This window comes from Neopsephotus bourkii, unplaced genomic scaffold (assembly GCF_033783945.1).
Source record: "Neopsephotus bourkii isolate Nb327-2 ecotype Australia unplaced genomic scaffold, CSIRO-AGI_Nbou_v1 NB_962, whole genome shotgun sequence".
NCBI classification, from domain to species: domain Eukaryota; kingdom Metazoa; phylum Chordata; class Aves; order Psittaciformes; family Psittacidae; genus Neopsephotus; species Neopsephotus bourkii.
The window spans coordinates 10,980,521-10,995,131 of NW_026901456.1; the positions used below are offsets into that span (position 1 = coordinate 10,980,521).

Sequence of the window (14,611 nt, forward strand, 5' to 3'; positions counted from 1 at the left end):
GAGATGCCAGTGGTACCTGTGGAACATTTCAGAAATACAGTACGCTCTCTGCTGTAGAATCAGTCACACAGGTCATTGATATTTCTGAAGTATGGCATTTCTCCACTTCTAGATTGATGCAAAAGAAAAGAGAAATTCATTTCAGACAACTCAGGAAACAGCATATTTTGACACTTGCTGCAGATGTTCTGGGATTACTACCATGAATTAGTCATGGATGCTTAGTGAAAGTCATCAGTTACAAAGCACAGGCAGGGATACTGTGTGGCTCAGTAGATTAGTACAGCTCTTGTGATTTCAGCACACTTCATCAAGCTTTAAAATTAATTTGACCAGTTCCAGCTTACCTGGCACATAGTAGTGGCAGGTGCCCTGTGGTGCTGTTCTACACTTGATTTTATTTATTTTCCTCCCCCTTTAATGAGGCTGCTTCTAGAGCTGCCAAGCTACTTCCTTTATCGAACGTGTAATTTTACTGCATTTAGGCAACATTTTCAATCATAGAAATTTTGACATGCTCTTTATAAGTATGTGGAATTTCTTCTTGTACTTAGTTGAAGGGTACTAGCGAGATTTCTAGTAGTCTGAAACGTAATAAACAATTTATAATATGGTTTTTGTTTTTTTTTTTCCTTATACAGATTACCAAGAAAGACTGACATGGAGAGGTGAGTTACAAAAAGACAATTTGTAATGCATCTTAAAATATAGAACTTTCAGGATATTAAGATTAATATAGAACTGTTTAAATAGAATATTTTTCTCCTACTTTTAGACTTTATGCAAGAAAATAAGCCTTGTATCTCTTGCTGTCACTACGCAGGTTCAAGAGTTTTCTCAGCATCAATGCCAGTATTAGTTTTTGTTGGGTTATGATTTTGTTGTTGTTTGGCTTTTTGTTTCTGTTGCACTCTTCAGTAACATACTGTCACTGTTATAGTAGGTGAGCTCTGTTACAGGCATTTTTCTCTTAATGACTCTTGAAGCAATGAAGTGACAGTGAAGTTGATGTGAAAGGGAACTGGAGAACCTGAATAGATATTAGTGTGATAAAGAAACTTTTTGTTTGGAGGAAGCAGTTCAACAATGAAGACAAGTTAAAAACCTCTCTTCTGCTTTTTTCCATGTTACCTGATCTTTCTTACCATGAGCACTGTTTTCTACTTCTATGTGTTTTTAGAGTGTGAACATTATTAGAGAACAAATGCAGGAGACCCAAACAGGCCTTTCCCTCACCCCCAAGATGAAGTATCCTGATTTCCTTTTTTGTTTATTTGAATAAATGTTATGGAGCTTGTCAGAAAATTGTTTATTTATTTTGACATGCCAATTGACCTAGCGTTCTTTGGAGATGTGCAGCAGCTATGATATTCTGAGGAATGCTAATAAAGAATATAAAGAATTCTGTGTAGCATAATGATCATTACTAGGGTTATCTCAAATCTTCCAGAACTCTTCTAACATGTTGTGGAATTATTCCCATTTTCAGGGAATCATAACCTGGGATTCCTTGTGCCCCTTTTCTTTATGTATCTTATTTTACGAAGAGAAACAATGTGTGTGGTGTTGTTTGTTTGTTTTTAATTATCACACTATTTGCTGAGGAAATAACATTCAATTTGGGTCTAGAGCTCCCTCGTACTGGTGGGGAAGCTTCTCCCATTTAGATGTTTAGCATTTCTTGGTAAAGCTGGAATCAACTTTGTGAGTCACACAGGTCTGAAGCAACAATGTATTACAGGTAAAGGAAAACAAGACAACTTTCAGTAATTACGAAGAATGTTCTGCAGTTGAGATTGTCTTGAAATTAAATATTCATATGCATGTTAGCTTTCACTTGCAATTCTTCTTCGTGAAGTGGCTTTCCAGCTCTTGGAGGAAATCTGAAAGGAATGTAGTTCAATTATCCAGATTATTCTGGTTTTCCTAGGTTTTAGAGCTGTAATGGCAGCAGTAGTTCGAGCTCTGTTTCTTCAGGCTAGCCTGGTGACATGGCATACATACTTTGGTGAAGCTATGGTGATACTATCCTCTAATAAAGTTCACATAAAATCTAAGTTCATTACTACAGTGCCTAGCTAAATACTGTGGTGAGAAAAACTGACAGGAAATTATGCATCATAGTATATTTTTGCTCGTCTTTCTAAAGGCTCATTTATTGGTTATCAATGTTAGGAATAAATAACTCTTGCAATAAGAAGGAAGTGGTCGGGTTAAAAAAAAACATCAGTGCCATTGTGTAAAATCAATAATGCTGAGTCCTGAAGTAAATCCAGAGACTTTTTGATAAAGAAGACCTCTTTCTGCTCTGTATTCTTTCTTTCCTTTTTTATTCTCCAATAAAATGTAATATGTGGGAGACGCATATAAATACAGTAATGGCTGTATAATATATATGTGGTTGGACTTGATCTTAAAAGGCTTTTCCAATCTAGTTGATTCTGTAATTAACTAAGATTTAACTGGAACTTGGATTATAATGACTTTGCAAGGCCCTGTCTTCTATTATAGGGAAATATAAGGTAAAACTTTCCACCTGTGTTCCTGAATGAACAGTTCCTGATGAGAAGTATTTAAAAGAGAACTGTTGTTAAAGTACTTCCAAGAACTATATAAGCATACTGTTTTCCTAAAACCAGACAGTTTCCCTGCTGGTTTTGCAGTAGTTAGTTACTTCTTAAACTCACAGTAAGGACTCTATCACCTATGCAAGATTAAAAAGAAAAAAAAAAAAAGGCATTCAGAGCTGTTATAAAAACATGTTGTACATGACTTCAGTAACCATGCAATTACAGAGACAATTTTTGGGAAACATCGAGTTCTGTTCTTTTCTAATGACAAAATGACTGTTATTTCACTCCTTCATAGACATGGATAATAATTTTGGTTCAAATAGTACTTTGGAGGTGCCTAGTCCAACCCTCTGCTTAAAGTAAAAGACACTTTCAAAGTCAGGGTTGCATCCAGTTGAGTTTTAAATATCTTCAAGGATGGAAATCATGCAACCTTTCTAGCCAACCTGCTTGAGTCTTTTACTGCATCACTCTGTGTTTCTTTATTTTCCTCATGTCTAACTGGTTTATTACTGTTTTAGTTTGTGGCTACTGTCCCTCAGCTCTTTGCACTTTTGAGAAGAGTCTGGTTCTGTCTTCTTTATAATGCCCCTTTTCATATTTGAAGATGGCAGTAACATCTCACAGTAGCCTTCTCAAGCAGAAGCAAACACAATTTCCTCAGCCCTATCTTGTGTATCATGTGTTCCAGCCCCTGACACACTTCCATAGGGCAGTATTTTTTTTTGGCTAGGGAGTATAAAACCAGATATTGTGCTTCAGATGTAGTCTCACAAATGCTGACTCAAGGCAAATGATTGCCTTCCTTGACCTAGGCTGCACTGGTGCTAATGCAGCCTGTCATTGTTGCAAGGGCACATTGCTGATGCCTGTTCACCTATCCACCAGGATCCCCAGGTCCACTTCTGCAGAGCTGTTGCCCAGCTGCACCTTAGTACCCACCCTGTGCTGTTACGTGAGGTTTGTTTCCAGATGCAGGACTTTACATGTGGTTTTGCTGAACATCATGAGGTTCCTGTCAGCCAGTTCCTCCAATCAGCTGAGGGCCCTCTGCTCCTACCTGCACACTTCCAAGGGGTGCATTCCTTTACGTCATGGAGGTTGTTGATGGAGGTGTAAAATTGTATTGGTCCCAGTATTGACCCTCAAGGAACACCGCTAGTAACCAGCATTAACGAAACCCAAGTGGTAGCCAGCCACAGCCTTTCATTTGTGGCAATCCACCCAGCTTTTTACTTACCTTGCAGTCTACTTACCCATACCATATCTCACCAGCTTGGCTTGAAGGATGCTATGCAAGGTCTGGTCAAAAACTCTGCGGCAGTCAATATAAATGTGTTTTCTGTTCTCCCCTTGATCATCCTGTTGAAGGCAATTGTGTTGATCAAGGATGGTTTGCCATTGGCAAATCTGTGCTGGCTGTTCCCAGGCTCCTTTAATGTCCATTATTTATGTGGACATAGCTTCTAGAAGGATTTGTTCTATAAATCTGATTAACTGAACTTAGGCCACCTGGCCCGTAGGTCCCTAGATCCTTCTTGAAGAAGGACATGGTGTTTGCTTTGTTTGCCTTTTTCCAGTCATCAAGAACTTAGATCACTGCTGCCTTTTCAAAATGATAGGGAGCAACTTTACAGTGGCATGGGTCAGCTGCCTCAGTACCCTTGGATGCATTCCACCCAGTCTAATGGCCTTTTGTATGTCAAGCTTGCTTAGGTGGTCCTCAACTTGTTATTCTTCTACTGTAGCTAATACTTCTCTCCCCTTGTTTCGTCTTCCTTGAATAAAATCTTTTGTGCAGTCCAGCATAATGTCCTGTATCTGTAATGAAGGACAAAGGAAGGCAGTAAAATTGATTCTGCAAAGTAGAGGTAACAAGTGTTCTATAATTTCAAACATGTGGTATTAACAGAACAGTTACTGAAAGGCCATACAGCAGGTGAAAACTGGCAAGGCAGCTGGGGTTGACGGAGTCCCACCTGAAATATGGAAGCATGGAGGCCAAGCACTCCACGCTAAATTTCATGAGCTAGTTGTGTGCTGTTGGGAACAAGGCAAAATACCGTCAGACTTCCGTGACGCAACCATTGTCACTCTGTATAAGAAAAAAGGTGCCAAGTCAGACTGCTCAAGTTACCGTGGTATAACTCTGCTCTCCATTGCTGGTAAAATTCTTGCAAGAATACTATTGAACAGACTAGTACCTGCTATCGCAGAAGAACTTCTACCTGAAAGTCAGTGTGGTTTCAGGGCTAATAGAAGTACCACAGACATGGTATTTGTTCTCAGACAATTGCAAGAAAAGTGTAGAGAACAGAATAAGGGGTTATACGTAACTTTCGTTGACCTCACCAAAGCTTTTGACACTGTGAGCAGGAAAGGCTTGTGGCTGATCTTAGAACGATTAGGTTGTCCCCCCAAGTTCCTGAAAATGATTATTCTGTTACATGAGGATCAGCAAGGCCAAGTCAGGTATGGCGATGCACTCTCTGAGCCTTTCCCAATAACCAATGGTGTGAAACAAGGTTGCGTTCTCGCACCGACCTTATTCACAATCTTCTTCAGCATGATGCTCCAAAGGGCTACAGCAGACCTCGACGAACAAGACGGCATTTATATTCGATATCGTACCGATGGTAGCCTATTCAATCTAAGGCGACTGAAGGCCCCCACTAAGACCCTAAACCATCTTGTCCGTGAACTGCTCTTTGCTGATGATGCCGCCCTTGTTGCCCACACAGAAGCAGCTCTGCAGCGTTTAACATCTTGCTTTGCGGAGGCGGCTGAGGTTTTTGGGCTGGAAGTCAGCTTGAATAAGACAGTAGTCCTCTACCAACCTGCACCGCAAGAAGATTATCGCCATCCCCATATTACCATCTGCGAGTCAGAGCTTAAGACAGTTCAGCAGTTCAGCTATCTGGGAAGCATCATTTCCTCGGATGCCACGATCGACAAAGAGATAGACAACAGAATAGCAAAGGCATATAGAGCCTTTGGAAAACTCCATAAAAGAGTCTGGTGTAATAAACACCTGAAGAAAAGTACAAAGATCAGTGTCTACAGAGCCATTGTATTGTCTACTCTTTTATATGGGTCTGAATCATGGGTCATCTACCGTCATCACCTGCGACTCCTGGAATGCTTTCATCAGCGCTGCCTCCGTACAATTCTAAACATCCATTGGACTGACTATGTGTCTAATGTCACTGTCCTCGAACAGGCAGGGGTCACCAGCATCAAGGCCATATTGCTGAAATTGCAGCTGCGCTGGGCAGGGCACATCTCTAGAATGAAGGATCACTGCCTCCCCAAGATCGTGTTTTACGGTGAACTTGCCACTGGTAGCCGCAAGAGAGGTGCCCCAAAGAAGAGATACAAGGACTCCCTGAAACAATACCTTAGCCTTGGCCATATTGACTACCATCAGTGGTCCACCTTGGCCTCCAATCGGGAGACGTGGAGGCACACCATACATAATGCCGCTGACTCCTTTGAGAGCTCACGAAGAACTAGTCTCGAGGAGAAAAGACAACGCAGGAAGAATCGTGTCCCACCTGTTCCACCCAAGGAGACCTTCTGCTGTGCTTTTTGTAGCCGGATTTGCCTATCCCACATTGGCCTTCTTAGTCATCAGCGCGCTTGTAGTAAGCGTGGGTAAATGCCCTTCCCAAATCTTCGTTCGCGAAGTCAAGCCATGATGACTGAAATACTGTGTATAGTTTTATCTGTCATTTTCATTATTAAATTGCTGTGCTTTTTTTCTGTTGGTTTTGGTTTTTTTTTTCGTGGGGGAGGAAGGAAGATACACTTTTGATTTCTGGTTACAGAACAGCAGTTTGAATTTTTCTTGCTGTTGTGCTGTTTTCACCACATTGATGTAACTCCTATATTTTAGCAACTTCTATATGGAGTTTGTCTGAGAAATTACTGGCTTTCTTAAGTCTTACTGTAGAAATCTTTCAAATCTCATAACGTCTTTCTGAATCTGTCACAGTTCTCAGCATCTTGTTTTCATAGCTGGTCTAGCAGTATGTACATACAGCCGTGTGTCCACCACTTGAAAATTTAGTATTGGGCTGAATGCCATTTTAAAACTCATGTTGTAGAAAACAGAGAAGTTAATGGCTTAATGCCCAAGTTCTTGGATGATGTTTGTAGTATGTAATACACTAAACTGGACCAGATGGTATCAGTTATGCTTCTGGCCTAAATGTTCATATGCTACAAACAGATGATAGAGCAGAAACAGGCTCTATCTATGTTATGAATATGTGTTTTCCACATCAGATCAGAAAGTGTGACTTCTGTTTGGTAGATGCCAATATTTGTTGCAGTGATTAGTAGTATTTTTGTCCACATTTTTGTTAGTCCAGAAAACCCCATCAGGAAAAAAGCTTTGGTTTGGGGTTTTTTCAAAGTAACTAGAAAACCATGGTGATATTAGTAAATTGAACATGTAGAAAGGGGGGAAAACTTCTATAAACAGTAGATAAAATTGTATTTCAGAGTGTATGGTATTACAGATCTACATTGTAGATGTGCATGTCTTGTCTAATGCATCTACAATATAGATCTGTAATGAAGGGGAAAAATCTGGGTGTGCTTCCTTCATGTTCTCTTTTATAAAAACTAACTCCTAAGACATGCAAACATACATTGCCTCATTTTGACTGCCTCATAAACAGCAGGTGGGAGGAATATTGACTTTAAGTGATTCATTCTTATCCAAATTTCTTTGCAAGGTAGGAATGGAAAGAAATATGGTGGAGGTTTTTTGTGTTCTTCCCTGCCCCCCCCCCCCCCCCCCATTTCCTGACAAAATGGTAGTATATTGTAACATACTGCCTAACATCCTAAAATTACTAGAGTGATATTTTGTACAGTATCTGATTTATTTCTGAGGTTTTTTTGTGTCACTGTAATGTCACTACCAGGTCCTTTAACCCTTAGGTATATTGCCTTGTCTGCTTTAAACTCAAACATAAGGCCTGGTGAAATCCTGTAAAAGGTATAAAAATAATTCAGTTGAGTTCACTGTGGAATTGTTTCTCTTAAAATTAGTAATTAATTCATGTGAATATGCTTTTTTGTTTCCCCAGACTGTCTTGGTTGGTTAGAATCTATGTATGTTGTTAGCATTTAGATATTCAGAACACTGAGCTTTTTTTTCATGTTCTAATCAAACAAACCATATATTAGTGATGCCTTCATTAACACAATTGGAAGTTATCATTGCAGCTTTTTCTTTCATTGGCATAGTTTTAGTGCAGCTTTCCGTATAAATTGAGCACTGATTTTACATGTGCTTTTTTTCCAGAAAAATAGAAATAGTGCAGTTTGCAAGTCGCACTCGTCAACTGTTTGTTCGTTTGTTAGCCTTGGTCAAATGGGCTAATAATGCTGGAAAGGTGGAAAAATGTGCGGTAAGTTTGCAACAGAGTTTGATATGAAATATTCTCTAAATCACATGGGATTTTGGTACACCCTAACTTCTGCTCACTATAGAAGTTAAAAATGAAAAAAAGATGATTTCATAGGCAAGCAAATATTAAGTTATAACCAGTTTCTTCCTATTTAAAGCTGTATAATCTTTTTAACAGTTTGTGTTCCTAAAAACTCGTGAGTGGCAAAAAATGAAATGCTTGTCTAGACAGATTCAACAGTGCTTTGGAGTTAGGTAATAGCACAGGGAAGATGGTGATCAGTGTGTTAGTCACTTTCATCCTGTTCTTGGTTAAATAAGAATAAAGTCCAGAATGTTGCAAAAAACAAGCCCATAGTGCTTACAAACAAGTATGGTTGCATTCCAGTAGCAATCATCAGATGAAGAGCTGTGAGGCTTTACAGATCCTCCACAGCATCAATAATGGCGTGCAGATTTAAAGTGTCCTTGTATATGAATGTAAGAAATGGCCAGAATGTTAATTCCATATTTTAAAGGTCCGATTACTTGAATTGGAAGTGACAGATAAAATCATCTTCGTTACGTGCACTAGATGAACTGAATATAAAGGGGCATTGATTCCTGCATTCTTTTTTGCCCACCTTTTTTTTTTTTTCTTTTCTTAATTTCTTTTCCCTCCTTGCCCTTGATAGATGATATCAAGTTTTTTAGATCAGCAAGCTATTCTGTTTGTGGACACTGCTGATCGTCTGGCATCGTTAGCTAGAGATGCTTTGGTTCATGCTCGTCTACCTAGTTTTGCTATCCCGTATGCTATTGACGTTCTGACGACTGGATCATACCCACGTCTGCCTACCTGCATTAGGGTAAATAATGCTACCATACATTGCTGGTGGGGTGGGGAAGTTCCTTGTACAGTATCAAATGCATGTTAGTGAAACTGATTATCTATGTGCAAATGAAACTATAGTTTAATACAGGCCTAGTGCCAAGTCTCTGTAGAGACAGTTTTCTCATGCAGAGCACTTCTTATTTGAACAAGTTATGCTTTCCCAGTAAAACATTCTCTCCATTTAAACTAGTTCTGCTCTAGGATGAGCAGCAACTTTTCTTCCTTGGTTCTTTAAATATTTGCATATGCTAAGCCACCATCCTTGAAAAATGAAGTGTGAAAAGGAGATATGGACATCTGTTGTTCTTAGAGGTTTTGCCTGTATTTAGAGATGTACTGAAATACTTGAAAGTTCTCTTTAATGCTTCTGTCTTTTGTTACTGTTAAAATGCAGGATGACAAGATTTTGTGAAGTAATATAAATAGTTGTGCCTGTGACTTAGATCTATAGTTACAGATAAGGATTGACTTTCAAATCTTAGTATTTAAAAAAAGTTTAGCCTGATGTAAGGCCCTGAATTTATTTAGTTGACCCAAGTTGATCAATTTTATTCAGTGGTCAGTCTCAGGTAAAATGTAATCAACTAGAAAACAAATCTGAGTGTAAGATACAAAACATCACTCTGTGTGTAACAGCCTGTAGTATTTATATTTTCAGGCTTCTAGTCTGTTTAGTTTTCACCATTACTATTGTTGATGTATTGCACATGTCTGAGATATGCAGACTTATTCGTGTTTATTTTAACAGGATAAAATAATCCCTCCTGACCCAATAACAAAGAGTGAGAAACAAACCACACTTCATCAGCTAAACCAGATACTTCGACATCGACTAGTGACTACAGATCTTCCTCCACAGCTGGCAAATCTTACAGTTGGTAAGAACTGGAATTACTTCTTGAAGAACACATTATTGCAGGGTTATTTAAAATCGTTGCTTTTGTGATAAAACAAATAAAGCTTCACTGAGACCATTAGGCATGCTCATCTATTAAGGCTTCAAGCCTGTTTCTATATGACATCAAAATATGTTTTCCTCTTGTGAAAAATCAGAGCACTGATAATACTGCTGAAATATTATTTACTTTCAGGAAGAAATCCTGTGCAGGTAATGGCAAAAGGTTGTAGACATGTTCTTGCTCTTTCAGCAGATGTGTTATGGAAGAGTCTTAGGCTTAACAATGTAACTGCTTTATCTTATTTTAAAATACAATTTAATTAAACTGTTAAGTCTTTATTTGAACTTTATCTTAAACAAGTCACTCTAGTGTTGCTTTTTAAATCTCTTTCAATATTCATCTTCATGCATGGAATTGTTGGTATTTATGCATGCCTTTTGTTCTGTGCCTCCCTACAGTGCCACATCTCTTAGTCTGTTTTCAGATCTCTATTTTCATTTAGCCCAAGTAGTGGTAGACATTATGATGGCCCTTTTTACAGGAAGGATGGCTATGAACTGGACTAGGTTACTGCAGAATCACAGAGAATAGGGCAGAAATGGACCTAGTCCACTGAACTAAGAAAAGGTTAGCCATGTGTAAACTGTATCTCACAGACTTAAATTGATGAGTATAGTTTTCATTGGTCCCTATGTGAACGTTTGCAGTACCAGCATTAGAGCCATTTTTGTCTAACAAAACCGTAAATAGATATATGTCTGAGCTCTTCAGATTTTTCGGTTGACTAAGTATTTCAGTGACTATTAGTTTTTTGTTTGGGCTTTAATTTGTTTTAAAAGCATACCTGGAATGCTTTTGAAAATGAAACTGTGAGTTAAAATGGTTAAAGTTTCTATAGGAAGATTTCTATATGTCTGTAATTGCAGATGTATATGGCATGTTTTGTTAAGTGACTGAGAAGAAGGCTGGTCCATAGGTTATAATAAGGACTTTTACTAACTAGTTTGCTCTGCCACTCATTCTCTTTATGACCATGCTTATGTAAATTGGACAAACTTTGTTCCCAGGTCTTGAAACTGATAGCACTGTCCACAGAGGTGTGAGGATGTATATATTGATTAGATAGCGTGCATAATCTTTGCTTGTGTGCACATATATATGAATTATGCAAAATATTACCTTCCTCACATGAAAATTGAGTTATAAGATTGTAATGTTGAGTAAATGGTTTGCAATGTGATGTGCTTCTGGGGCTAGATTTCAGCCTAGGCTGAGATCAGGTTCTGAACCTCTTTTGAATAGTGTTTAAAGTATTCATTATTGATGTAGCAAAGAATTGGAAAAATTAAGCCAGACATTTTGTTCGTGTAACTTGTCAGGCTGGTACTCAGCTCAGTGTTACTCTGTCTTATAGTAGCACAAGTGTTAACAAGTTATTGTGACTAAAGTACTGCTGTTCAGGATCATTTGGTACATGTGTCTGCTTACTGACACTGATTCTGATGCAGAAGCAACTGTGAAATCTTCAGAGCTGCACAGAAACAGGTGCAACAGAGCAGAAACCATAGGGCAGTAATCCATTGTGAGTGAAACTACCACAGTGATGTTTTGAGGCATCTCAAGGCCAGGTTGGACAGGGTTTTGAGCAACCTGGGCTAGTGGAAGGCGTTCCTGCCCATGGCAGGGGGTTGGAACTAGATGATCTTTAAGGTCCCTTCCAACCCAAACCATTCTATGATTCTGTGATCTTAAGAGGCTGAGTGAAATGAAGCATTGTTTTCTTCCTTAGCCAATGGCCGTGTGAAGTTCCGAGTTGAGGGTGAGTTTGAGGCCACCTTGACAGTGATGGGTGATGACCCTGACATCCCCTGGCGCCTTCTCAAACTGGAAATCCTGGTTGAAGACAAGGAAACTGGTGGTAAAAAAAAAAAATTAATCAATTGTTAACGCTTCCTTTTCAACATGATGTTCATCTCTGATGTTGTATAAGTCTTGCTTATACTGGGTCTTCTGCATATCACAACTTGGATAATAAGGCTGTATATACTATTCTTGTTTTAACCTTGCTCTATATGCTTTTAATACCTTAACAAAGGTAGACTGTGTTAGTGTTGTAGTCTGAAATTTCTAGAGTAAACCGAGGATTTTTTTATTTTATTAGAAATTCTGGTATGGAAATTGTTGGGTTTTTTTCTTTTCAATTTATTACTTCATTTAATTATTTAAAAGCCTAGTTTCCTGATGTCTAATGGTTTGGGGTTTTGTTGTTTGTTGTTTTTTTTTAATTCATGAAAGATGGTCGAGCCTTGGTTCACAGCATGCAGATCAACTTCATCCATCAGTTGGTCCAGTCAAGGCTGTTTGCTGATGAAAAGCCACTTCAGGACATGTACAACTGTCTGCGTATCCTTCTGAAAGTTGCTTCTGAATGAGCTTTTTAATGTAGCCTTGCTCTTCCTAGTAGCTGGAAGGCAAGAAAGATGGATTCCCTATTAAGCTAGGGGGAAACATCTGGATGTGGAGTAAAAATGATAGCCTTGGAAACAGTTATGCTTAGATGCCAGCATGTAAAATTTGATTTCACACACTTAACAAAGGTAGAGGTTTGGTATTCAGGACAGCAGGTTGTGGTAAGTCAGTGCAGCAGCTGCTGGCTGGCTGCATGTGCTTATTTCAGAGACAGAGTACAGTACTGACTTGGAGGGCATGGGAGCTGACAGTTCTTGCTGCCAAGAACTGCACTGAAGTGATGATGATGTGCTGTGTTGCACCTGTGTGAAAAATAAGGTGAGATGCAGCGTGTGCAGGAAGTTATTTGCTACGTGCAAAGGACATATTTTTTGGCAATGAGAAACAGTTTTCAGTGAAACAGTTTCTGCAGAAACAAAACAATCGTGTTATTCTAGGGTGACCATGGGAGATGGGGTTAGTGTTAACTATAGGGTGAATTAAATTTCTTTGTTAGTAATCTTTTCCCTAAAAGATTATCAGAGCTAAAATCTATGAATCAAAACTATTGTGACACTCTTGTCTAACATCCTGCCTTAGATAAGAAATTTGATGTTTGCACATCTTTATCTGGATTTGTATCTCTGGATAAGTACTTCAGTGTGTTTTCAAACAGCATCCTGTTTGATTTTTATGGAATGGCTGGGGTTGGAAAGGACCTAAAGATAATCTATTTCCAAGCCCCCAGCCATGAGCAGGGACACCTCACACAAGACTGTCACGTGAGGCTGTGTCCAGCCTTGCCTTGAACACTGCCCCGGGTGGAGCATTTTCCACTTCTTTGGGCAACCTGTTCCAGTGCCTCACCACCCTCACAGTAAAGAACTTCTTCCTTATATCTAACCTGAACTTCCCCTGTTTAAGTTTAAACCCATTCCGCTTTGTCCTGTCGCTGCAGTCCCTAGTGGAGAGTCTTTCTCCAGTGTTCTTCTAGGCCCCCTTCAGGTATTGGAAGGCTGCTGTGAGTTCTCCATACCGCATGCTCCAGGCTGAACAGCCCCAACTCCCTCAGCCTGTCTTCATACAGGAGGTGCTTCAGCCCTTCTCTGGACTTGTTCTGGCAGCTCCATGGCCTTCTTATTTTGGGACACCATAACCGTGCACAGTACTCCCAAGTGAGGTCTCACAAGAGCAGAGCAGAGGGGCAAGATGACCTCCTTTGACCTGCTGGTCACGCTCCTTTTGATACAGCCCAGTGTACAGTTGGCTTTCTGAGCTGTGAGCACACACTGCTGCCTTGTGTTGAGCTTCTTGTCAGCCAACACCCCCAAGTCCGTCTCCACAATGGCTGCTGTCCATTTTTGTGGCAAATTGATTTATGTAGTGTACAGACCTTTGGGAAGTCTTACTTTCTTAACACAGTTCATTAGACTCTTTCTGCTTAGCACTTCAGTTGGAAGTCTTGCATTCACAAACACTAATGCTGATTCGGGAGCGCTGGGGTGACCTTGTGCAAGTGGAGCGGTATCATGCAGGGAAATGTCTCTCGCTCTCTGTTTGGAAGTAAGTTGATTTTAAAAGGGCTGTTAGCAAACAATAAATTAAATAAAAGGAGGGTTTTCATTTACTAAACTTGAGCCATAATTTTCAGAAATGTACTTTCTTTTTGATGTGAGACTCCTAAATTTTGTAATTAAGTGCCTAAAAGTGTTGCTTGACTTGCAGAGAAGTGAGTGATGTACATTAATGTACAGGAGAAAAAATGATACAGTTACAACTCAGCTTGTATTTACATGAACGTCTAAATCAATTAGTTCTTTGTCAGTCTTTTACTATTGCTTGACTTCCACTTGATAAAATTAAAAAAAAACACAATCCAAATGCTCTTCTGACTGGTTAATTTGCAGCCATCTTAAAACTGTTTTATGTAGCTATAGTTTACCATCAGTTCCGCGTTAAAATGTAAAATTAAACAAGTTTGGGATTTTTTTCAGTTCAGTCTTATTTTTAACCAGAATTCTCAAAATCAAGTATCAGCTACTGAAAAACATATTTTCTGCTGTTTCAGTTACATGGTTTAATTATTCTCTTTAATTAAAGTCAACAGGTGCTTGGAAGGAAAACAGGGACTGCATCTGTTCATAAGGTCACTATTAAGATTGATGAAACTGATGTCTCAAAACCCTTACAAATATCTCATGAGCCTCCACTGCCAGCCTGTGATTCCAAACTGATGGAAAGAGCCATGAAGGTAAAGCTTTGTTTTGCAGTAGGCATCTAGTTTTGTAAATCAAAACCGTAAAAATCCTTTGCACTGTCAGATTGTTTCTCTTTGATTCTGTTTAAAGAGGTGTTTCTAAGAGTTCTAGTGAACAGTTCAACTAGGTTGTGTTGG

General features: G+C 39.2%; 1 protein-coding gene across 1 annotated transcript in view; it reads left to right on the forward strand.

Annotated features, from left to right (window-relative positions):
• MED14 (mediator complex subunit 14) overlaps window positions 1-14,611 on the forward strand; it is a 39,617-nt gene that overhangs the window by 1,761 nt on the left and 23,245 nt on the right. The window contains exons 2-9 of the mRNA XM_061359342.1: window positions 642-668; window positions 7,891-7,996; window positions 8,670-8,843; window positions 9,618-9,747; window positions 11,558-11,686; window positions 12,064-12,171; window positions 13,647-13,779; window positions 14,317-14,467. Of these exons, the coding sequence (XP_061215326.1) occupies window positions 642-668; window positions 7,891-7,996; window positions 8,670-8,843; window positions 9,618-9,747; window positions 11,558-11,686; window positions 12,064-12,171; window positions 13,647-13,779; window positions 14,317-14,467 (958 nt within the window). The remainder of the gene's footprint in view (window positions 1-641; window positions 669-7,890; window positions 7,997-8,669; window positions 8,844-9,617; window positions 9,748-11,557; window positions 11,687-12,063; window positions 12,172-13,646; window positions 13,780-14,316; window positions 14,468-14,611) is intronic.